At 27.0% G+C, this 26,412-nt stretch overlaps 2 protein-coding genes across 5 annotated transcripts in view; one reads left to right on the top strand and one right to left on the bottom strand.

Moving 5' to 3' along the window:
* The window catches only part of LOC135931495 (uncharacterized), a 142,650-nt gene extending 129,544 nt beyond the window's left edge, over positions 1–13,106 (top strand). For all 4 annotated transcript variants that reach the window (XM_065468648.1, XM_065468649.1, XM_065468650.1 and 1 more), the window contains one exon: positions 12,784–13,106. In XM_065468648.1, coding sequence (XP_065324720.1) covers positions 12,784–13,068 — 285 coding nt within the window. In that variant the 3' untranslated portion in view covers positions 13,069–13,106. The remainder of the gene's footprint in view (positions 1–12,783) is intronic.
* Positions 13,107–14,136: 1,030 nt separating this feature from the next.
* The window catches only part of LOC135927736 (probable cytochrome P450 CYP44), a 113,531-nt gene continuing 101,255 nt past the window's right edge, over positions 14,137–26,412 (bottom strand). Inside the window, exons 6-9 of the mRNA XM_065463892.1 lie at positions 23,468–23,640; positions 20,275–20,353; positions 19,574–19,777; positions 14,137–14,388 (exon numbers count right to left, since the gene is read on the bottom strand). Of these exons, the coding sequence (XP_065319964.1) occupies positions 14,281–14,388; positions 19,574–19,777; positions 20,275–20,353; positions 23,468–23,640 (564 nt within the window). The 3' untranslated portion in view covers positions 14,137–14,280. The remainder of the gene's footprint in view (positions 14,389–19,573; positions 19,778–20,274; positions 20,354–23,467; positions 23,641–26,412) is intronic.

Here is a 26,412-nt window from a genome sequence, read left to right on the forward strand (position 1 = left end):
TTTATTGATTGGATCTTTTCCTTTTATTGATTGGACCTTTTCCTTTTTTGACTGGATCTTTTCCTTTTTTTTTGAGAATTTTCCTCTTTTGATTGACCCTTTTCCTTTAATGTTTAAGCCTTTTCCTTTTTTGATTGGGACTTTTCCTTTTTTGAATGGGAAACCCTGTATTAAACTCAGCAACATTTGTTTCACCAAAAGAAAAATAATCAACATTCTTTATTAGATATTAAATCTATTGCTGTTATAGTTTCTTCTTCTTCTCCTCCGTCTGCACTTTTGGTACTACCCGGCTTATCTCTGATTCTATCTTAAACATTGTATTTAGTGTTGTTAAAGTTACTTTTGAAACATAACTAGTTACAGTTACTAGTTATATTAGCAAAAATATATCTAGTAACAGTTACTAGTTATTATTTACAGTTATTAAAATAACTAGTTACATTATAAGTTACTTTATACATCATTCATATAACGCATTTATTTACTGAACGAATTCATTTAATATAAAAAAATTATGATATACAAATTATAATCATTTGTCTAAAAATTTATTTATATAAAAAAATAAGTAAACCGAAAAAAGTATCGGAAAAAGTAGAAATATTTACATTTACATCGAAAAAAAATATCCTATATATTTGCATTGAAAAGAAAACATTTATTTTTCATAAAAATTTGAGTTTAATAAATGTTTATTTGCTTTTAACAAGAATTGGATTTCAAAATTTTTATCTAGGAGACGCGCTCGTTTCTCTCCAAAGATGAGCTTCCTTAGACTGAATAAACGCTCTACAGGAACACTTGATGTAATAACAACATTATATTTAATAAAGAGTATTTTTAAATTAGGAAAATCGTCATATAAAGATAATGTGCTGTTATTGGATTTAATAAAATTTTCAATAAATTCATCATTATCAATAATATTTTGACGCTTTAAATCAAAAAATCCAACATCTAATGATGTTTGTTGCGAACATGATGTTAGATTCATTTCGATGTATTAAAGTATTTATTAAATTTAAAATTTCCATCTTTTTTGATCTTTTCTTGTCTTATCCAAGGCCAATCAGTTTTAAATTGTGGATGAAGAATTGCAGCAATTATGTTATCATTATCATAAGAATCATGAAACCTATATCATTGTATTATTAATTTATAAATAATTATTTAATTTAAGTTACCTTTTTTAAAACTAGATAATAAAGCATCTTTTAAAGGTTGACAATATTTTAATTTTTCTAACCTTCCAGACAGATAAGTATATGTGTTATTGTTGTGGTATAATAACCTCGATACATATATTTTTCGCCTTCTAATATATCAATAGCTTTGGCTACTGGTTGCATAATCTAATTTTTTTAATTGTAAATTATTAAGACATTATTTAAATTTACACTGCAATGTTCTTTAATAAAATCACTATCTTGTGATATAAATCTACACAATTCTAATTCGTCACATAATAAATCAAATTCCAAAGGCATTTTATTTATAAGGGATAATATTTTAGATAAAGATGTATAAAAAGATCCCCATCTTGTTACAATGGTATATGGCAGCTGAGAATGTATTCTCTTTTTAATTAACTCAGCTGATGGTCCAGATTTGTTTTATGTATTCCACAAACGTTTACATTTAGAAATAGCAACCTTATACACTTTCCTATAATCCTCATTGTTTAAAAGTATTTTATTGGCATCTTGTGTTGCCACTAAGTTTAATGTGTGACAGTAACATCTTCGATGACTGGGAAGGTAGTCGAAGTCATTTATATTATAATTGGTTAGCCCAGAGAGACATTATATCTTCTATTGAAATGTATTCAATATCTGAATCATTATCTTCCTCCATTAAAGATGGCGAGATAAATATTCTAAGAAAAATAAAATATATAAAGTAAATTAGTTAGGCATACCGAAACGTTTTTGAAAAATTGCTTGCATTATCTGTTATTGTGCAGATATTTTTATTTTGAATGTGGTATTCCTTAAAAATAGCAGTTAATGCTTTGTTGATGACGTCATATGTATGCCTACCTTGTAGTCTTTGGCAGGCTAAAATAGCTGAACGCCTCTCCAAGTTAGCGATATCAATCCAATGTACTGTTACACCAATATAGGAGCTATTATTTATATAACAAAAGATAACCAAATGCATCATGTGCTTTAGTAAAGAATAAATATAATATTTACCGATTAACTGCTGTCCAACAGTCAGCTGTTGTACAAACAAAATTGGGCTCTAATAATTTTTCTATCAAAATATCCTTCATTTTAACAAAATAATTAGATACTCTTTTAAAGTTTGTTTGCATATAATCTTCATATTAGGTTGCAGAGTGTTTATTAGTTTCATAAAATCTTCATCATCACAGGTTGAATAAGGATGATTTCCATTTATTATATATTTATTATTTGTGAATCAAATTTATCTTGGCTGATAACTTTAGTATTTGATTTTCCACCAAAGTTAATTTGAGTTTGTTTTAATTTTGATGTGGGTGAACTATGGTTTTTTATTTATGGATTGGTTATGGTGCTTTCTCTATAGATTTATATTTTATAAATATAAATATTTAATTAATATTAAATATTCTTATAAAGTTAATTCAATTACTGATTCTATATAATATTAGGTAAAACAAAATCATGTTACATATTAAAATTTATAACTATTTAAGACAAGTTTAAACTTACAGAGATATGCCTCCATAGATTAGATGTGGATGATTTAGATGCTGAAATATATTTTTTAATTGGAAGACAAAGGAGACATTTCACAATAATATTAGTTGTATCCTTCTCCTTGAATTCGAAATATTTTTCAAAACTTGGCCAAGGAAGGTCCATTTTTTTTGCAATTCTTGTAGAAGGAGAAGGTATAATTTCTACATCATCCTGAACCATTACAATATCATCCTCATCAGACTCAGAATTCATATTGTATTCTGTTTCTATCTAAGAAATAGTAAAATATATTACTTATTCAGAGTATAAATATTGCCAGAAACTTGAAGGAAAATAATATGAAATATTTTATACTAAATTTGTAAAGAAATATAATATTAAAAGGAATTGCAATTTTTTCGTAAATGTGATAATAAGAATAATAAGGAAAGGTGTTAATTATACACATTTACACAATTTAAAAAAAATTATTTAATTTTAAAATTAATTTATCGCAAGCGCAACATATTAAAAATAAAAATAAAATGAATTATTTGAATATATTATTTAGATTTATACATAGATATTTTTAAAACTGACTAGTTACTTTTACCAGTTACATTGATAAAAATATAACTAGTTACAGTTACTAGTTTCAATTTTTAAAATATAACTAGTTACAGTTATTTTTTAGCAAAACTTGTAACTAGTTACCTTAACAACACTAATTGTATTACATCATATCAACAGCATCACTAAAATCTAAAATCCTCTCCCCTTCCAGATTTCTCATGCCGTAACTGAATCCTCCATGTACTCCTTCATAACCCTCACTACTCACTCCCACATGTTCATTCAGATCACCAGCTGGGATAATCCCCTCTTCATTTGCCAGTCTAGATGTCGCCCCCAATAGACTGTCCCAAAATATATCTTTCTCTTCTTCACTTCTTCCAAACTGAGGAACATATGCCGAGATAATATTATATAGCTTTCTACCAAAAATTATATTAATAACCATTATCTGGTCACCTAGTTCTGACTTCGACTACTTTGTCCATCAATTTCTCGGCAATCAATACCCCAACTCCAGCCTTACCATCATTACTTCCTTGCCAGAAGAATTTATACTTTTCACTAGTCTTGCCAATCATTCTTGCTCCATTACCTTTTCATCTGGTCTCCTGTATGCAGCACACATCTATATGCATTCTATGCAATACATCGACCACTTCTCCCGCTCTTCCCGTCATACTCCCAACATTTTCCCGCTCTTCCCGTCATACTCACAACATTCCATGTCGCGACCCTTACTCTATCCCTCTTAAACTGGTTTCTCAACTTATTATCAGGTCGTTTATGGCTTCATAAGTTTCATTTTCACGAATATTGGTTCCACCAGGTTTCTTATCCTTCTTTTTGTCCTATGCGGATGAGGAGGCCAACGGGGTAATTTGGGTTGTACCCGGCCATGCTTTGTTGTAATCATTAAAAAAAATTTGTAGCAAGGTTTTTACAATTAACCCCTTTAAGTGGTTTTTGCACCCCGCCAGGGAGAGGGTGACCCTATTCTAGACCCAGATTATAGGGAACCTTTTAGACCTCCATTAGCCGCCAAAAGACGTTGCCACTTTGAGGCTGAAGGTAGGATTTTGGGGAAGATTGGTGTTATAGTTTGAGCTTTATAATATATTCTGGTACTATTAAGGCTACTTTTAATAATATTTTACCAACTCAATCTATAAGTTCTTAAATGCCAAAAATCCTCATTATATTCGTATCATAGGAAAATAATATCTCAAAATCTTTTGCCCATATCATCTTGGGCAGTTTTTATTAAAGATAAGACAATATTGTAAACTTAATTTTTAAGATAACCTATGTTCCTTTAAACCACATATAAATATTATACTTTAATATGTTTAACAAAATTTATGTTAAATCCTTTATCATTTTTTTGTTTATACAGGTTTTACATTTAGTCTGTACATTATTTTTTTTATAACTTTTATTTAAAAAAAATTTTCATCAATTTTAAAATTAGGATTTGATTCAGGGTTATTTAATACCTTATATCCCACTACCTTCTTCTTCACTACCATAAGTGTTAATCACCCAACAAATTAAATATATTACATAAAATTGGTAATGATATTCTATCGAGTTACATATATATATAAAATATAATCATTATATTTTGTTTTGGTGTTTATTTTTTTTTATCTATTTATCTTAATATAGGTTGGAAATTTTCCAGCTAATTTTGGTTGTCAATATATTTAAAATATAGCGGAAAAAAATAAGGAAATTAATACAAGATTCCCAAAGAAAATAAGATATATACTGTGATATGTAAAATTTTAAGCATGAATATTAAAAAGAATCGAATCTGTATCTTTTGTCAAGAAGATGAAAAGATACAAGATTCTTTTCAGAATAAAGGATCTTTGATAAAGATACTAGTATCTTATTAAAAATGTCAAAAAGATACTGAGTACAAGATGCATAAGGATCTTTAGATACAAGTATTCGCGGCACTGCCCAACTCTGACTGCATATAATCAATTTTTACTTGATCTCTGATTCTCTTTTTTAAATTTCTTGAAAACTTTCATTTATGCTCTAGGAGCTTATTTTCTATATGTAACCAACGGATCACCTTTTCCCTTATAAATACGCTTCTTTTTCAGTCTTCTGAGATACTTCTTTCATATTACATCGAATTACACAGGTCTGTCATCCATTCCATTCCAATTTCCTCCACTGTTTTTATCATTTCCAGTGTTAATTTAAAATTATTATGCCTAAATTGTGATCCCGTCATTGGATATTTCCAATTTTTCAAGGTTATCACACCCTGAATTCTTTCATAATACCAAGCTTGGCAAAACTCGGTAATACTTGGTCCACAATGGAAATATAATATTTTTTTCGAGCTGAACCAATATTTTATAGATAATATCGGGTAGGCTAAAACACATCAAACATAAACCAGAACGAAATAATAATTATTTAATACAAACAAATCGAACTATTCGATAATTTGTTTTTAAATATATAAAATTGGATAATTTAAAAACTTTTAATGAAATTTTTAACTAAATTTAATATTTTCAAATTAATATTAAATTGTGTAGTATATATATTACCGGCCAGGCAATATTTGTAATACCTTATGAAGTTATCTAAAATTTATAGGCTAGATTTGTAAATATGATTTTGGCTAGATAAAAATGGGGTAGTTAAATATTCAGAATATTATATATGTAACTTCTCCTAAAACCTATTTTGAAGGATATGAAAATTGAAAGTAAAAAATTAATTATAAATCCATGAAAATTAAATATCACTTTTTTTCATAATTTTATTAGTTATTATTTTCTAGATATATATAGCGCCATTCATATAAAAGATAAATAAATTAACAAGCTTATTTATTTTTATTGGCCATTTATTTTTAGTTTTTAAATTTTTGACTAGCAAAATATTATTATTTGTGAAAGGAAATATTATTAACATTTTTAAGTTTGATTTCTTAATTATAATATCATAAAAAGTATAGAGTATTATTCCCATGTTTAAAATGTTAGAACATCAGCAGATATAGTAATGAGTAAAAATCAGGGCTTCGAACCGTTAGGTATAGCGGTTCGGTTCATTTCGGTTTTTATAAAGATTTTGTTCCATTTCGGTTTTGAAGAAATTCATATTGGTTCGATTTAGAATTTATAACGGTTCGTTCCGGTTTTTATAAATTTGATTTTTTTTTAAATTAATCGAAAAATCTCTTTAATTTATATATTTTAAATTCCTTATTTAATTTAACCATAAAGATTACTTTATATCTAATTAACGTGTAGTTTGCCTAAATCTCTACCAAATTGAGTATTATATAAAGTAAAAACAATTAACTTGGTAATGATTGCTATGTAAATAATGGCGATTTAATTGTATAAAAAATTTTAATTTGAAAAGAAATCGAGAATTTAAATTGCCCTCAAGGAAAATTAAAATGTCAAATTTAGGTCAATATTAATAATTTAAAATTATACTTTTAAAAACCGTTCTGAACCTTGTTAAACCGGTTCAAAATATTTATAGCAGTTCGATTCGCTCTTTTTATGTTTTTCTTATAACGGTTCAGTTACGGTTTAAAATATTATGACGGTTCGTTCCGGATTCCCGGTTCAGGTCCTAGGTAAAAATACAATGTTATTTCCCGGTTTGGGTCTTAGGTAAAAATTACAATGTTATCAGTAGAATCTAATATAAAATACCAATATCGAAATAGTATGTTAAAATTTTTTTATTTTCTCCATCCCACTCTGATTAATATAGTTATAATTATCCTTATAATCAATTGATACTTATCGAATTATTATACTTAAAGCTTTATAATTTCAGGGCACTCACTCTTAAGACGTAGAATGATGATCATCAATGTAATCAGTCGGTCTCTTTATTAGCTTTCATTTGATACCTATGTCGATATATTATGCTAGTATATTTTTAAACCCCCCCCCCTCCCCACCTCCACAACCCTAGCATACCCACTCTGAAGGGATGAATATCAATTGATCTTTTTATTTGACACTCATGTCCCTTAACCCACCCTGAAGAGATGAGTATTAATTAGGGATAAAAAATTGTTTTTTTATTGGAAAAACAAACTTTTTTTTTTAATTTATTGCTACAATATTAATATTTTATTACATATTTTTTATTTTCACAATCATTTAAATAAAATTTTAAAATAAAATAAATTTAACAATACAAATAATAGACAACCAAGCATTCATAAACATTCTTTCATTGAAATATAAATTGGTTATATTGAATTTTAATCTTTTATTTGTAGAATACTATTTTTATATAATTAAAAAAAAATTAAATTTTCTATATTTAGATAAATTCGGGCCTAATGGGCGGATAAATAATTTTTATTTTAACTTCGAGTCTGGCTTTTCTGTAGAAACAAATAAAAAATTCAATTGGACCTGGCTCTAAATTTTTTTTTGAAAAATTAGGATCGATGCAGATCTCTAATTTGCATAACGGCATATTTTAAAAATGATTAGTAAATAAATTATTTAATAACTAATTTTGTTATTTATAATTATAATTATAAAAGTGCAGTAAACGTTTTTTCAAAAAAAACACGTTACTTGTTACGTAAAAAAAAACACGTTACCGTTACTCGCTACCTTGTGGAAAAAGGAAGGTACTGGCTATTAGTAATGTGGAAAAATTAAATAATATACTAAAATTTCATATATATAATATAAATAAAATTATACAAATAATATATTATATAAGATATTTTTATTATTTTTAATAATAATTGATTTTCATTGGTCAGATAAACTCAGGGTTGGCAAGTCGGTCAATTGAGAAAGAGTATTTGACCTGGTCAAATACAGTCAAATACTCTAAAATGTTATTGGCGAATAACTATATTCATTTAATTAACTAATATGTATTTAAAGCATGTTTATCAATCTAATTTAATTGCAAATTTAAAAATATATTTGTATCATCAAGACATCGATTTAATTATAATTTTATATAAAAATATAAAATATTCATATTAAAATATTAGAATTTCAATTTGAAATATATAAAAAAAGAATTTTTCTCATTATTAATTTGATTAAATCTAAATATATAAATAAATATAATAATTTTACTTAATGGTTTGAGAAAATTACTAATTGACAATTTATATTACATTATGTACAATTATCCAAACAAGTTGGGCATCATCAATAATATGTAATGAGCAAATACATATATGCAAGAAAGCTCTGAAAGCAGCTGTTGAAGAAGTTGGATATTTGTCCGAGAGAAATTGCCAATAATATATTAAATGTTATTTTGGACAAAAAATTTAAAATTAAATACTATTCATAAACATTTAGCTATCTTATTGACCCTGGCTCACGTAAAAAACAAGATGCTTAATTTAGAAAACATATTATACAATCATGTCCATTATTTTATAATTTACCAACCCGAAGAAAAAATATTAAAGATACGTTTGAAGAAGAGAACAATCCAAATTCATGTTTTCACACAGCACTGCTGATTATTTATTACATTCCCAATATAAGGAGAGCATCTTACTTGAGTTTGATGAAGCATATGATATAATACAAAAATTAGTCGTTTTACAAAGTGATGATGATCAAAATATTCTAAGTGATATCATAAATTTCAGAAATAAAAGCGGTGGTATATTTAATAGCCAAAATATTTGGAAACCAGTAACTTTCATAAAAACAATCAGATTTCGGGCTCAAGTTATTGACATACATTTTTTACTATTATATATAAAATGGAATTAATATTGTCTTAAAAAAACATTTATTTGTGACCATATATGATCGTATTTTACCGGTCAAATATCGGTCAATTAACCGAATTTTATTTGACCGGTCAAATGCACAACCTTGGATAAACTAGAGAGTGGTTAACACATCTTTGATAAACGCAGAGGATGGAAGGGTTGTATAATATTTATTAAATAAAAATTTTAATTGGGGGGATTTTATTAAAAATTAAAAAATAATTCTTATTTAGAAAAAAGCTTAATAATTCAAGCTTTCTACTTCCACCTCCCTTCGATGACCTATAATTTTATCCAGGGCTAATTTAATTTAAGTGGCAGGTGAATTATTGCTGATAGTATATATTCATATTTATAGATGTGTTCAAATCTATTGAAAATATAATCAAAATATAAATTGTAAACAATATTTTAACTGTTTATCTTTTATCTATGCCTTGCAGGATTGCATTAATAAGTGGCTTACAAAACTTGAAATTATTTAAAGCAATTATTTTAAGTTTTAAACAATAGTTATCGTAGGAGTGAGATATCCTAAATCTTCTAAAATCGAATGCGTAGTAACAGGTTCCATAACATAGAAAATCATATATACATATCATTATTTTTTAATTAACACTAGCCATACAAAATATATATGAATGACTTGTCATTATCTGAAAATATTTGCAATTCAGATTTATCACAAGATTCGCCAGATTGGTTATTCTCCTTAATAAGACTATGAATTTCAGGGGCCAGGGCAGGTTAGATCATCTTCATTTGAAGAAATATATACAATAAAAATATATATTAATTCTTGATTGATTTAATATTAGATTAACAATCTTAACTTAATTTAACAACAAAATAAAAATGAAGGAATTTGTTGGCTGATCTGACTTAAAAACTCCGCTTAAATTTTTTATAAAATTTAAAAAATAAATTAATTTTACAACAAAAATATGTTTTTTTCATAATTTTTAAGGAAAAATTTAAGGTAACGAGTAAAGTTTTGCATTACCGTTACTCAAAAATAAAAGAAACGCTTTACCGTTGCTCGTTTCCTCTAGAAAAATGTAACGAATGGCGTTCCTTTCCTTCAAAAAAGTTAATGATATTACTTTACAACACTATATATAAATATATACCAATTTTTAAATGTTGTTTATTTTATTGAACATTCTAACTCAATCCTTACCTAAATATTTTATTATAATAATTATAAAATAAAATTTAATAAAATTTTTTATGATATAAAAATAATAGCTAGATTTGAAAAAATAGTTCCATAGTTTCCTTTATGTTAATGAAATTATTTTATCTTTTTTTCTAAATATTTTTTCTATTATTTTTTTATCGTTATTATTTCCATATTTTTTAATTATTTTTCTTAGCTAATATTAATATTCAATTGATATTTTTATTAGATTCTAATTGATACATATGTTAGATATTTTACTATGCATTTTTACACCCTCTTCCCCAATACCCACCCTGGACATATGCCGCCCAAAATAAAAACTGAAATGCTCAGAATTTTTTTTTTACTTAATTCTTCAGAATTTATCAGAGACCTTCATGCCCGGCTCGGGTACACGAGCCAGGTCATATTTTAATTTTTTAATGACCAGGCCGGTCCTAAATTTTTTTAAAAATATCTGGGCCGGGTCGTATATTTTAAAACTGAATATTTAAAATCGCCATTATTAGCTATAAAAATAAAAAAATGTAATATATTTTGAAATAATTCTGGTGTCGAAAAATTTTAAAAAAATATCCGGGCCCGGACTAAAAAAATATTTTTTTAAAAAAATGCTGGCCAAAGGGTGTAATACCTCTGAAGGTCTCATTATTTGTATAAGAGACCTGCAAGCCCATCCAATTTTTTTAAATATACCAGAGCCTAAAATTTTTTCTTAAATACCCGGGCTGACCCTAAATTTTTTTTTTATAAAATGCCCGAGCAGGCCGTATATTTTAAAACTGAATATTTTAAATCGCCAATTTTAGCAAAAATCCGGGCCTGGCCTGAAAATACAAAACCCGGGTCGGGCCGAAAATTTTTTTTTTTTAAAATTCAGGCAGCAGGGCCGTGCAAATGCTACTTCTGCAGGTCTCTTATTTATATTTGATTTCACAGATATTTTTCTTAAAATCAAAGACGATTTTGCAAAGAGAAAATTTTGATTTTCTCAGTTTTTATTTTCAGAAGAAATACCAATAAATCGCTCAAAAATTTTTGTTATTTAAGTATTTAATTTCAAATTAAAGTTAATCAAATTAATTTTTGATCCATGCTCTTAGATCTAGTATGTGTTGGTAATGAGGGGGGGGGGTGTACATTTTTGGGGGCGGGGGGGGGGGTGATATTTCGACATAATATGCCAACATGAATATCAAACGAAAGCTATTAAAATGATAAATTTATATTGATTTTTTATGTCATCCGGGTAGGTGGGGATATTTATTTTAACATAATATCTATAGATATCAAATGAAAGCTAATAAAAAGATAAATTGATTACATTGATACTCAACACTCAATGTCACTAGAGTACTTGTTGGGAGAGGAGTGGGTATTAATGATATATAATATGTCAACATAGGTATCAAATTAAAGTTAATACAAAGATCAATTGTTTACATTGATACTTATCACTCGATATATCTAGATGTATTTTAGGGGGGGGGGCAGTAAAATTGCATAATAAAATATCTCAACATATGTATCAAATGAAAGCTAATAAAAAGATTAATTGATTATATTAATACTCATCTCTTCAGAGTGTATATGGTAGGGTTGGGGGTTAAAAATATCCTAGCATAATATATCGATATAAAAAGATCGATTGATTACATTGATGCTAATCACTTTACGTTTTTGGGATGAGTGCGGTGGGATTAAAAAGTTTTTAACATAATATTACGAAAAGGATCAATTTATTATATGGATAATTATTATAACTATTATTCAGAGTGGGATGGAGAAGCTAAAAAATATAAAGATCTACTGATAACATTGTGATTTTTACTCATTACTACTTCTTTGTGGGTTTTTATATTTCCTAACATTTCAAACTTAGGTATTATCTGAAAAATGACTAAATTTTTAATTTTCCCATTTTTATTTAGCCATTTAGTCGAAACCATATTTAAAAATCAAAAAATCCACTTTTTAAAATAAGTTCCTATAACCAGTAATTTTTATTTTGAGGAATCGGCAAGGACTACGATAATGGGGTAGCGGGTATGCAGTATCATCATGAAATTAGGGTGCAGTAGTCCAAGGAAACTGAAAAAGGCCAACATTATTTTGAAAATTTGTAATCGTACAAAAATCTTAAAATCTTTAATACTAAAAATTGCTCAGCAATTAAATAACTAGTTCTGAGCGTTTCATTTTTTAATCTGAACGTTTCAGTTTTATAACTGAGCAATATTGTTTATGGGCAATTAAGTTTTTAATTGAGCCTTAAGAAGGCATTTAGTTTTTTTCTTGAGCATTAAGTATTTGTTTTGAGCGTAAGAATTTTTTTTCTGAGCATTTCAGTTTTAATTCTGTGCGTTTATAGGCCATTTAAAACTCAAATAAAATATTAACTTCTCACTGCCCATTATTATTTTCATAAATTAATTGCATGTGTTTTTAGATATTAGTTATGCTGTAATATTATGTTTTTAAATGGAATTTAATTTCGCTTTCCTCAGGGATATTTATTATTATAAAAGATCATATTTTTTAATCTACATTTTTATAACATTTTAAAAACCATAAAATATAAGACCGATCAAACGTTTTTAAACACCGAGAACAGCGGACATTGCCAGAAATGCGGCGAAGTATTTTGTTTAAGCTGCCTTTCACGCAGAACCATTATCAGTAAATGCCCATCAACTCAGAGCTATCAAACTTACGAGGATATAGATTATCACCAATCTTCGACCCAGAAACGAAAGGTTGAAAATGGGGAAAGAGAAATTGCAAGGGTTGATGATAGTAGTATTGTACCAATAGCTAAGGTATATAAAGTATGCGAGCGATGCTATAGAAATGCCTTATCTTGTTGAAAAGAGGAATTACGAGATTTATAAACTTCGAAATTATTTTTAATGAGTATAATAAAATATCAAATAATTGTCAAGATTTACTTGATAATTAATTTAGCTTTAATAAATATTTTAGTCATTTTTTTGTCATTATTATTTATATAATACATAATAGTGTATAATTAAAGCTTAGAAAATTATATACTCTTTATCTGAAATAATCATCTGCTTAAAATAAGTGTATTCATAAACGAATAAAATCTAATCAAATTAGTCCTAAAAATTTTTATTATTCATGTAATTTGTTATTTATAATTATTAGTCGGCGTATAAATATTATATTATATAAATTAGAGGGAGAAAATTGAAAATAGTTAATTCAACAAATCGGAAAAATTATAAAATAAGCGGTTATCAAATGCATTTTTTTCCCCACAATATTATATATTTATAAAATTATTATTTATTTATTAGTTATAATATTTGATAAATATACTTTTTTTTGTTATCATGAAATTATATAGTCGCGTAATACTGTCACTGTTTTATAATACTGTTTCTATTTTATTTTTTAAATTTTATAAAAAAAACATCGTGAAAAACACTAGTTAAAATGCAAACGCTAAAGTAAATATATATAAAAATATTTTTAAAAAAATATATAAATTATTGTAAGAATGCATTATTGTCATGTAAAATAGAGGAAACACGTTATCTGATTTTTATTACATTTTTGAAATTAAATTTCTTATATGTATAATGTTTAAAAAAGACGAACTCACTGAGAGACAAAGAAACACTAAGAGCTATGAAGCTTCGTTACTAATTACTAGATTTGTGCAATGCCATAAAAAATAATTTAGATCCGCGTAAACACTTTTTAAAAATCATTTGATTATTTGTGAAGAGAATATTTCCGTTAAATGTAGGAGGAGCTTTAATTATATAATAAATCAACCCTAAATTATGACAATTTATGACGCCATGGTTATATGTGATCATTACATGGACTTAACTTTAAAAAAAATTGTATTTTATTTGTATTTTTTTTTAAAAAAGAAAATATTCGCAATTTATAATGTACACTGATTGAATGCAGTAAATTAGAATTTATAGAACCTTATCGTGCTTATATAAATGACAAATTTTTTTTTATAAAATACATTATAAATTACACAACTATTAACTTATTACATATTAATATTTTTTTGGGAGGAGGGGAGGAGGATAAAATTATATTTCTTTAAATTTTAAAGTTATAGGTCTATCAGGCTTGACTATTAGTTCAGTGACACTATCAATTGGCTCCTTTTCATACGACACTGCAAAAGTTTTGATTATCTATGTATATGCACAATTATAATAAGATTATATTATTTTTGAAATATATTATACCAAACTTTATTATTTAGTCTAAATTATATTAGCATTGCATTAAATCTTGATTTTAATTTATTAAAAAATATAAATGTCTTAGCGGAATATGGAATCTATGTAAGTTCAGAATATATCAATTTTAAATCATTAAAAAGGCAACTTTGATTTCACCCGAATATAATTTTAGCAAATTAATTTATTGGATACTCTGTAAATGATGGAATGCATTTCTAGAGACTTGTAGGCAGTGTTGTTAAACGGCTCAATTTGAGCCGATTTTTAACGGCTAACTTACTATTTTATCCAGAAAAATATTATGCAAGTCTAAAGATTTTGCTCATCGATAGCACATAGGATTGAACATCTATTGGCGATATCTCGATGTTTTGGCAATATTTTCCTGGCTATAATGTTGAGTTCAATTTCCCTTTGAAACAATTTGAAAAATAGAGCCAAAATTATTCAAAATAACGAAATTTTCTAAAATAAAATCTGGGACGGGTCAAAAAAAATTCTGGGTTTGGCTTAAAAGTGATTTTTTCTAATAATCCAGGCCTAAACTCGACTTCTAACTAGCAGGCTTCTGTTTGACATTTTGAATCAAACTCAAATGGATTTGTTGAGATTCCGAATCCGCATTAATTTCCCATTATGGCATATAATTTTTGAGGTTGGTGCAGGCTTGCCAAAAAAATTTTGAGGGACCAGAGAATGCAGATGTTGAACGGGAAGTTGCTTAGAATTTAACAAAATTTTTTTTCCATCAAATATTAGCCAAATAACTTGTACAAAATTATTCGCAGCAGGCAAAAATATTTACTGGTGAAAAACCTTTTTAAAAATTTTAATGCGTCGAAGTAATATAAAAAATAATAAGTTAAGCCAATAAGGATTATTGATACTTGGATTAAGGTACAATATGAGTGACAAATTTTTTTGGAAATTTTCCCCAAAGAAAAACCATCATCAGGATCGGCAGTAATTATTCTTTGAACAATAGTTTTTAAAATAAACAAAGAGTTCGGGTTCAAAACTGACTATATCATTAATTAGGGGGACTAAAGAGGTTGTTCAATTTAGTATTCGAGTTTTTTGTCCTAATAAGGCAATTAGTGGTTAAATATTTTTCCAAACGATCCAAGCATATCTAATCTTAAACAAGGGGTATATATTAATGATTTGCATTGCCTAATTTTTCGACCCGGCCCTAAATTATTTTAAAAAATTTGCCCAACCCCATCCCAAACGAATTTTATTTTTATTTGTCACGACCCAAAATAAAAATTATTTGTCGGCCCTGCCCGAATTTATTTAAATGTACAAAGATGTAATTCTTAGTACATTGTAAAAAAAATATTCTACAAATAAAAAATACGCCTTGTTTCTTGCAAGAATTTTAAAATAATATCAATAAAATGTAATGATATTACATATTACTTCCAAGGTATGAGGCACGTTTAGTTTGATTATCAGTGTTGAAACCGGAGGGCTTAAGAGAAGAGGATTATTTTACCTGAAAATTTTAGATAGTATGAAAAGGGGCATGGATCTGGTTACACAAAGTGAACAACAAGTTCACTATGGATACTAAGATATGCCTATCGAAAATTGACATCGGTGAACATCGAATGGGAATTGTACTCGTTATGGATACAACGATATAGGCTTTAAAGAAAGAAAGAAAGAAATAATAGTTTCCCAGTATAAGTGCTCAAAGAATGCTGTACTAAGGGTAAATTTTTGTTGAAAGATTGTTTAGATATCGAGGAGGTTGGGGGAGGGGGGGGGGAGGTAGAAGCATATCACATACAACTTGGGGAAGGGGTAGAGATCGAGATTATTTTCTTTAATGTAAAAGCTTTTAGGAGAAGTTAAAAAAATGTTATCAGCGTTTCTATTCTAAAAATCAAGCTGCAAGGTATACATAGCGTGACTAAAAGCTAACGTGTTATTTTATAATATTTGGTGATGATCATTTAAAAATTGTATTTTAAAATTTTCATTTTGTAAATTGATAAAATATTTTTACATTAGATGATATAGATTTTCAATTTATGAAAGATGAAATGTATTAAGATAATTTGTTATAAAATGGAATTTTAAAAAAGGATAAGATATTTAAAAAAAGAAATGAAAAAAAAAGTGAAAGATTTAAAAATGAAAATAGTCTGAACAAGTAAAGGATGTAGCAGCAACTACCCAGAGAGCGGAATAGAGGCAAGGGCAGGATGATTGCGGCATAGCTGCAAGTGATACAAGCGATAAATAAGGAATAAGAGATAGGGCCAATTAAATAGCACCATTAACGTTAAGACGATACGAGAAACAAGAAATAACGCTATGTGAGTTATGGCGGGTCGAATAGAATTGAAGAGAACAAAGATGCTAAGGTACTTTTAGATTTCATCTTTATTGTATAGATACAATACAAATATTGTTTGACATAATTTTTTTTTATACAAAATGTTTTTGATTTGATATATTTTGAGGGGCATTTTATAACAAAAATAACCCTGGGAAGAGTGATTTCGAAGCTCTGTGGTTATACGGAAAACAATGCAAGTAGTAGACAGAGAGGGTTCCATGATTCTGACTGGTTAAACCAGTAGGTGCCCAATTATCTAGGCGTCAAATATATTTTAATTTAAGTTTGAATATTTATATTATAATTATGGCCTCCTCTGCCAAGTTAATAGGAGCTTTAGGTTTAATAAAGGGGGAAGGTTGTGGAATTAAAGAAATGTGTTAAAATCATATTGATAAGATATCAATAATAGTGAAGTGTTTTTAAGGAGATGAAGGGGATATAGATTACTGTTTTTTTAAATTGAATAAATGGTTATATTGTACAACGCAACATGTGTCTGCTATCTGTACAGGCACTAGGACTCAGAGGTGGCGACCCAGTGTTCACATGACAGAATATCCACTGGAGGAAATCCCTTTTCAAAACTTTAATCTGTCCCACTAAAAATTTTTTGCTTGGCAGCGATATTCTCACGTTATTAAAAGTTTTTAATTATAGAATAACTTATATTATCCTTACACTCATCTACAAACTATTAAAAAATTGCGAATACAAAAGTATTATTTTTTAGAATTTTAATTAAATTAAAAACCTTCACATTGTTCACAATGAATGCATTAATAGTATATTGTTTGGCATGAATAAGAGTTTGCTGATAGAATGTTTAACTAGTTTAAATTACATTTAAAAATTATTCAGAAAATAAATTTTATTTGAATATTATATGCAAAATATAGATTTGGTCGATATAGTAAAAAATATAAATGATTTTTACAGTTTGCCCTATTTCATTTTAAATTTAATTGATAACCCCCCAATTAATTTGCCTTAATCCCTTCGATGCCTACTCCCCTCCTCAAAAGATAGCAGCCAAATTGCTTCTAGCTCCTCCTTCCTGCGCATGTAAATTATTCGGCGACTATAAAATTGTCTAATGGGGGTTGAAATTTTTAAGATATATTATAAACTTGAAAAAAAAATTAATCAATTTATTGCTAATTGTAAAAAATTACAAAAGGCTGGCAATATTAATTTTGTTTAGAAAATCTCATTTTTTATTTCCCTTTTACAAAATGTGTGGGCAATTTTAAAATATTTTATTGGCGGAATAAGTAGGAGAGCTTATATTTATTAGAGAATGACTTATCTTATTTTTTATTTCCTTTTTTCAAAATGGACCTGCCATAATAAAATATTTTATTGGTGGATTAAGCAGGAGAGCTTATATTTATTAAAATGGCTTCTCTTATTGTTTTATTTCCTTTTTTCAGAATGGACCTGCCATTTTAAAATATTTTATTAGCTGAAATCAAATAATTTTTAATAATGGATGGGGGCTTGGGAAAGTGGCTGGGTAAATTTTTTTAAAAAACATGGGTAATCTATTTAAATTTTTTAAAAACAAAATCTGTCCATTGCAGGCCTTTTTTTTAAAAACTAGAACTGTTATAGTAGCGCGCTACTTTTTTTCAGTGTAGTTATAGCGCACCATATTTTTAAAAATAGCGATATCAGTAGTGCGCTCCTTTTTAGAGAGTAGCTAAGTAGCACGCTATTTCGCTACTTTCAATTTTATATAAATACTTTTCCCAAATTTTCGAAATATTTTTAATTCAATAAAAAAAATTAGTACAGGATTTAAATTTCGATCTATAAAATGTTGGAGAATGGTATCATCATATAATCAATCAGCTTCAACCTAAAGAGACATCTAAGAGCATTATTCATAAATTTTTATTAAAATTACTATTGTTTAAAATTCAGACCCACCATTCAAATTTCTAGGTGATTGAAATGTATTTGAATAGTTTTGGTCTAGTAGAAGTGGCTGCGTCCAAATGGGACTTTATTCAAACTAAATTGATCCTTTCTAAAATATCAGTATTAGCTGTTTTTTTATAAATTGGCTGATACATTCGTTTTAAATTTTATAATTGTTACAGTTAGCCAATTTCCTTGGATTTTATCAATCGGATACAGGTAAAAAGAAGGGTGTCACTAGCCTTTACAATCTCAGCGCGCTCAAAAGAAATTTTAAAATTATTATCAAAATTACTTTCTTTTTTTTTAGATAACGTTATTCAAAATTATTATTTTTTAAGCTTAACATTATCTAAAATACCTTCTTTTTTTATAACATAATTCAAAATTACTTTTTTTTAGTTTACATTTTCAAAAATAAAAATTTTGAGGGGGCACTTCAAATTTTTCAGGGGGCTCGAGTCCCTGCGAAAGTATTAATATAAAATTCGTCTTTATTTAGAACTCTGGACAGGGCCAGTCTTTTTTAAAAAATGGTTCAGCCTAGACTGTCTTTAAGTAATTGAGATTTTCACTCGCATTATCGACGCTTGAAATATTATTTTGTCCAATAATTTTCAAAACATTTGGAATTCTAAAAAAAATTTTGAAAAGTAATTTTTAAAATAACTTCAAAAATACTTTAATAATTATATGTTTTATAATTTGCCTCCTATAAATGCTGAAGATTATATTTTTTTTTCTTAGGAAGTAATAAAGTTATATAATTAATTTTTCGGAGAATGGGGGTAACCAGAAGTTTTAACTGAATCTAGAGCAAAATGAATTAAATTTTATAGAAGTTTAAGAGGTATTTTTTACCTTAATCAGGCCTAAATTGAGTTCTTGCTCAGCAAATCGCCTCCCTATGCACATTCTAGGGCCATGTCCATAAGGTAATACGCAATAAGGATGAAAACCTTTATGAATACCGTGTTTCAACCATCTTTCAGGAATAAATTTATCATGATCTTTAAAATACTTTGGCAATCGCGACATCACCATGTTTTGAGGAATCAATGGGACCTGATTGATAATGGTCGTTAAAATTTTTTTTATTTTTAAAGATAGATGAATAATAATTTATGAGTGTTATTTTTACTTTTATTAGGAAAGAACTACTGTTTTTTAAGTGATTGATATTATTTTATTTATTAGCTTTTCAAAATTTATCTTCTTTAAGGTAAAAATTTATTTATTAATTTATAATAAGTCTTAAAAGAAAATGTTTATTAAAATATTTCTTATAATTAAATAAGCCAGAAGCCAAGAAGAAAATATAAATACATTTTTTTACGAAGTAAATCTAAGATGCACAATAAAATATCTTAAACATTTTTAAAAATCAAATTCTAAAATCAAGAGACAAATAATAATAAAATATCACTTTCATTCTTAACCTGAAGTATCAAAAAAATTGAAGGATATCGCGAATTTTGTTTAGAAGGAAGGAAAAAAAGATACAGAGAGAGAAAGAAAGAAAATATAATTACTATTGCAATTGTAAAAAAATATCGTTTTACCCCACTAGGAATACGATAACCGGAAAGCTCAATTGGCCTATCTAAAACTCTAACGGTTCCAAAAGCCACGGGATTTAGTCTTTTAATATTCAATTATATATAAAGCAAATGTGCATTTCTCACATTTTAAAACCCAATATATAAATAATAAAACGTAGAATATATTTTACACCAGTAATTATTGCTCTCTAAATTTCTTAATTCCTTAAGAATTTGTTTTTCTCTAAAATATAAACGTTTCTGCATATAAATGAGAACTTAATCCTTTTATCGCATATCGTTTTTTCCATTGATGTCTCCGATATCATAAAGTTATTTTTTTTTCAAACGCTTCTTACTTCCATAATTAAATTAAACAAAACATTTCTACGTTCTAAATATATCTTTCTTTCAATTTACTTATTTATTATTAGTAACCTAAAAATCTTTACCTCTTTTAATTTATTTTTGAATTCTCGGATTCACTTATAAAGAGCTTCTAAATCAAACGTCTCATACTAAAGATCTTAATTGAAATTTTCCATTCCTCACAAGCTTACCAACCCCTTTCTAATTTAGGTTATTTGAGTCCATTCTATTGTTTTTAACAGTCCCCGATCCCCATTGCAAAAGGATCGAATGGAATACATATTGTTTGTATTATCATATCTTGTGCACTAAAATCGGCCAGGATCTCAGTTATATTTGAGGTAAACGATATTTTTAGAAATCAATATCAGACGGCATGATGAAATGCTTGTGATATATTGGTATGGAATTAAATTATAGTATAAACCCTTACCATTATTGACCACTATCATTTCCCTCGCTAATAACTCAGAATTTGAACTACAGCTCACTCTGTTCTATTTCATTTATAACTCTTACTTTATATTAACATTTTTGGTAGCAGAATTTAATATTTCCAAACAACACATCCAATTCTCTTATATCATTCTTCAGTGATAAGGTAAAAAAAGAACTCCCTAAGGGGTAAGGTGAGTTTAACCAAAACCCCATCTATGACTATTATACCTCAATCATGTTTATATTATTTGATATGCTAAATCCTAATATTAAACATATAAACATTTCGAAGATTTAACTAGAAATTTTAGGTATATTTTTTTAAAGATAGTATTAAAATAATGTATAATTACTGAATAACATATTTTTATTTAAAAATTCTAGTGTTGTTAAATGGCTCGTTTTGAGCCGATTTTTAAAAACGACTAACTCAATATTTTAGCCATAAAAATATAGCCTAAGCCTATGGATTTCTCTAATAGATGCCCAAACCTTTGTTCCTTCTACAAACAAAATCTTCAGGCTTGCCTAATAATCAGGGATGTGAACCCGGACCCTGAACCCTCCTCGACCCTCGTATTTTGGCTGAACCCGGACCCGGACCTTTTTAAAAAGTGGAGGGTCCAAGGGTTCAGGGTGTTAAATTAATTTTAAAAAAAATAATATAAAATTTTTATAATTTTATTAATTTTATTAATTTTTAAAAAATAATGTAAAATTTTTATAATTTTATTAATTTTTTTCATGGAATCTCCCTAAAAAATAGTCACTTTAAAACTATAATTGATAAAGCAAGGGATGTTGTAAAATATTTAAGAACTCCCACAATTGTTAGAATATTAAAATCCATGAAAAGGCAAATGGCAATTTTAGATTGCACAACACGCTGTTCCTCTATATGTATGATGCTAGAGTTATTAAGTTTGAAAGATTTCTGTAATGATTTAATCATAGGAGCATGTGAAATCATTTTGTTAGAAGATGATTGGAATCAAGTAAAAGAGCTTACTAGTGTGCTGGTTCCTTTTAACAACATTAAGAGTGCAAGCAGAACAATTATGTTTATCGGATTTTTATGGCATATGGTTAAGATGTCGATTAGAGTTAGGGAGATTAACAAGTTCTTTTCAAATGAAGTACTAGAAAATACGAAAATAAGAGAGCAACAATATTTACAAAATAGTGTTGTATATGCTTCGATATATTTAGACCCGCGATATCAGGTTTTATTAAGTAGTGAGCAAAAACAAATGACTATAGACCATCTTGAAGATTTATGGCATACCCAAAACTCTATTATTTACAATACATTGGTGGTTACAACAATATCTACTGGTTGTAGCGATAACAATGATAATGATAACGATATTGATGATCTGGAAATTTTACTATTAGATAGAGGAAAAAAAATTAAATTATCATCTGATAGAAAGGAGCAAAAAATATCTATTGTATCTTTAATAGAAAAGTTCTCAGAAGTTAAGAGAATAAATAGAGATGCAAACATTTTAAAATTCTGGGAGGAAAATTCTTCAATATATCCAGAATTAAATACCTTGTCTAGAATCGTCATGGCTGTACCGGCGACACAAGTACAATAATTTATGTATTATAAAAATGACTATCTATTTTAGGTAAGAACGTGGATTTTCATCGTTGAAATATATCTTGTTTAATTTATGTGGAAATCTGAAGGATGATATTTTAGAAGATATCATGATTGTGCGATTGAATAAAATATTTAAAATATAAATTATCTCATTTCGAATTATAAATGTGTATATATTGAAGTATAATAAAAAATTAATAAAAAAAAGTCTTATTTTGAGTCATTATTTTTATGTTTCCTCTGACCGGACCCTAACCCTGTACCCGGGTCCTTTTTAAATTTATTACCGGACCCAAATCCGGACCAGGACCCTTTTTTTTGTCGAAGGGTTCACATCCCTGCTAATAATATTTTAGATGAAATATCGAGTTAGCCGTTTTTAAAAATCGGCTCAAAACGAGCCGTTTAACAACACTACATGTAACAATCATTAAATTTAATATTGTGGTATAAAAAATTCAAACAATATCATATATTTTTTTAAAATGTTAAATCTATTCAAAAATAATTAAACTTGACAGAAATGTATTTTAGCATAAAATGAAGGTTAGTGAAAAATAAGGTATAACACCACAAGTTAATTTTTAATAACAATTTTAAAATCTAGTACCAACCTTATCACTGGGAAGTTAATAGGTTTTTTCAACAATTATATATTTCAAAATAAATAGCAATAAGAACAGATTTGGCATGTGCCAAATAATTAATTAACTTATCGACTAAATTTAAAGAAGATAATATCTATTATATTTTTATGATTGAATAATTGAAATTTATAATATGATAAATTTTTAAAACCTTGATGTTTCCCAAACCACCGCTCTTAAATACGACATACTTCTTAAAGTTTCTGCATCCAAAAATTGTTCCTTTTTTATTCTGAACGTTTCGGTTATTTCTTGCCTCAATTTATCCTGACATTCTTTGTTGACGGCCAAATGGTATAAATTGAAAGCCATTGCTGAAGCTGTCTTTATATTTTTGAAACATAATATTTTAAATAATTTAATTCGCAAAAATTTAAATATAATAGAGAATATCTTCACTTTAAAAACTGGTGTGCGCTTTATAGCATTTATAATGTATTTTAGTTAGCTCTTCATGTTTATAAAGCAATAAGATTAATACTTAGCAAATCTTCTTAATTTTTAGATTCAGCTGATATTCACCAAACCTACCCTATGCCTCCTAAAGAATATGAGGAGGTACATTGCTCATACCTCCCCTTGTTCTTGTATATACTTCTTCTAAAGAGTGCCAACTTTGATTAGGTCTTAACATAGCTATATACTTTTTTGCCAACTTCCTATATTTTATATCGGTCTCCCTTTCCAAATTCTATCTACCACCATGCCTCTTCCCATTATACTCTATTTGTATTATTCTCAACTGTTTAAACCACCTTAACCTGCCCTCCTTTTTTTCTATTATGATGGAAATCCCTATACTTTTACAGTTATCGTTTCTAATATGAATCTTTTTAAGTTTTCCGAACCTTTATCTTAGCATTCCCATGTCTGTCTAAATATTAAATTTTTGTTGTTGATATAATTAATTAATGTTGTATTTATACATATTTTTTAAGTAGGGGAAATGTGCCATAAATGGCCATGTGTGAAAACTGGCCACCACCCTTTAACTTTTTATCTATTTGACCAATTTCTCTCATAATTGGTCAAAATGTGTATATTTATTATATGTACCTTACCTAAGTTTATTTATTGAATATAGCAATTCAATAAAAAAAATATTTCAAATAAACTGTTTTTAGTACCTCTTTCTGGAAAAATAACGTTATACATTTTTTTATTTGGTGCAAAAATTACTAATTTAGATTGCTGATATTTTATATAAATATTATCCTGAGGCATTTAGCATTATTCACACAAAAAATTAGACTTTAAAAGCTTTATTTAATAGACGTATAAAGGCGCTTAATAATAATAAAGATATGAGTATTGAATCGCCATGTATTGATTGGCCACAATTCGCACATTGACATATGCATATTAAAATGAAAAGCTCTTGCAAAACAACATTTGGTAAAATAAAATGATGAACAAGCTTAAGAATGTTTACAGTGAAAGGGGGGATATTTTTTACCAGATGTTAAAACAAAATAAAATGATATTATATTTTTATTTTAATCATACTTAAACATTAATCTATGTTAAAAAAATATTAAACAACTTTTTTAAAAAATGCCGCACTTGAAGTTTGTACAATTAAAAAAATTAATTTTACATAAAAAGCTTATTTACAATATTTTTTAAATATTTTCATATTTAATTTAATTAATTACTTTTTCGATGTTTAATATCTCATAACTTTAATAATTCTCCTCTATTCCCAATTACTTCTGAAATTATTCCTTGCCCACCTCAGATGAGAATGATATGGAAAATTATCAATCATATTCTAACATTTCCACAAATAATAATTCTTTAGCTATCATTAATGAAAATACAAATCATCCTCTCCTCCATTATTCCTAAACCCAAAAGAACATACCATTGTTGGAACAAAGAAAAGATTGACATGGTAATGAAAATTTTAGCTATGCCAGAGGAGGAACAGATCAAGATTAAGGACATGTTAATATGTCGAAGCGATTCATAAAATAAAACGGGATACATTCCCAGAAATTATTGGTGATCCCTTAAAAGAATTCAATCTTAAACAAAGAGGGAGAAAAAAAAGGACACATCAAACATTGAAAGGTTATCGTAGACTACCAATTGAATAAAGTAATCTAATTATATAATAAATTACGATTAAATTTGAATATTTTAATCAAATAGGTACTATTAGCAAGAAATTTGGGATGACTATGAACTAACATTTAAATATTTTATATAATCAATATTCATGTATTAGTGTAATTACGAACATATTTCTTATTATATATTGTTTATATGTAATATATAAATTGAATGAAATATTGAATTAAATTTATATCTCAAACATGATAAAATAGAGTGGGAGATGAAAAAAACTAAATTTAAAAAAAAAAACTATATTAAGAAATAAAAGATTTTGACTAATAACTAAGATCAATATTTTATCATTATTTTTAAAATTATTCTACATAAAATATCTTTAACTAAGTAAAAGAAAATATGTGATGACAAAACTTTTTATATTTTTTTATAAAATAAATATAACTTAAATATGCGGAATTAATAATTCCTATAATTTACCACAAAAAAAATAAATTTGTATGCAAAATTCTCCTAAACGTGAATTTTCTTCTTTGAAATATAGGGGAGACTGGGGTTAGATAAAACCTGGGGCTTGGCAAACCACTTAATCTCATTTTAAAATTAAATATACCAGAAGGTTAAATTTTATCCTAATATAGTTTTCATTAGTATACATCTATGGACAAAATATATTTTGAAATAATTAATTACTAAAAATTTTATTTAAGAAATAAAATTTAAATAAAATTTTGATGAAATTTTCAAAAGATTTTTATAAGACACAGAATTTTAATTTTTATTAAAATATATGATCATTTATTTGTAAATTAAATTTTATTACAAAGTTTAAACATTCTTCTATAATTTGGGTAAGTTTTATGAGTATTTATCAAATCTAGATATTATTTCAATCATGATTTGTCAATTTAGAGCTAACGGTGTTTGCTAAACCATACACGTCAATTATGGCAATTAATAATGAAAAAAATTTCAAAATCTTGTAAAGGCAATTTTTTGGCTGTTTATGATTGGTATTTAGGA

Source organism: Gordionus sp. m RMFG-2023, chromosome 1 (genome assembly GCF_954871325.1).
Source record: "Gordionus sp. m RMFG-2023 chromosome 1, tfGorSpeb1-WG-v2, whole genome shotgun sequence".
NCBI classification, from domain to species: domain Eukaryota; kingdom Metazoa; phylum Nematomorpha; class Gordioida; order Chordodea; family Parachordodidae; genus Gordionus; species Gordionus sp. m RMFG-2023.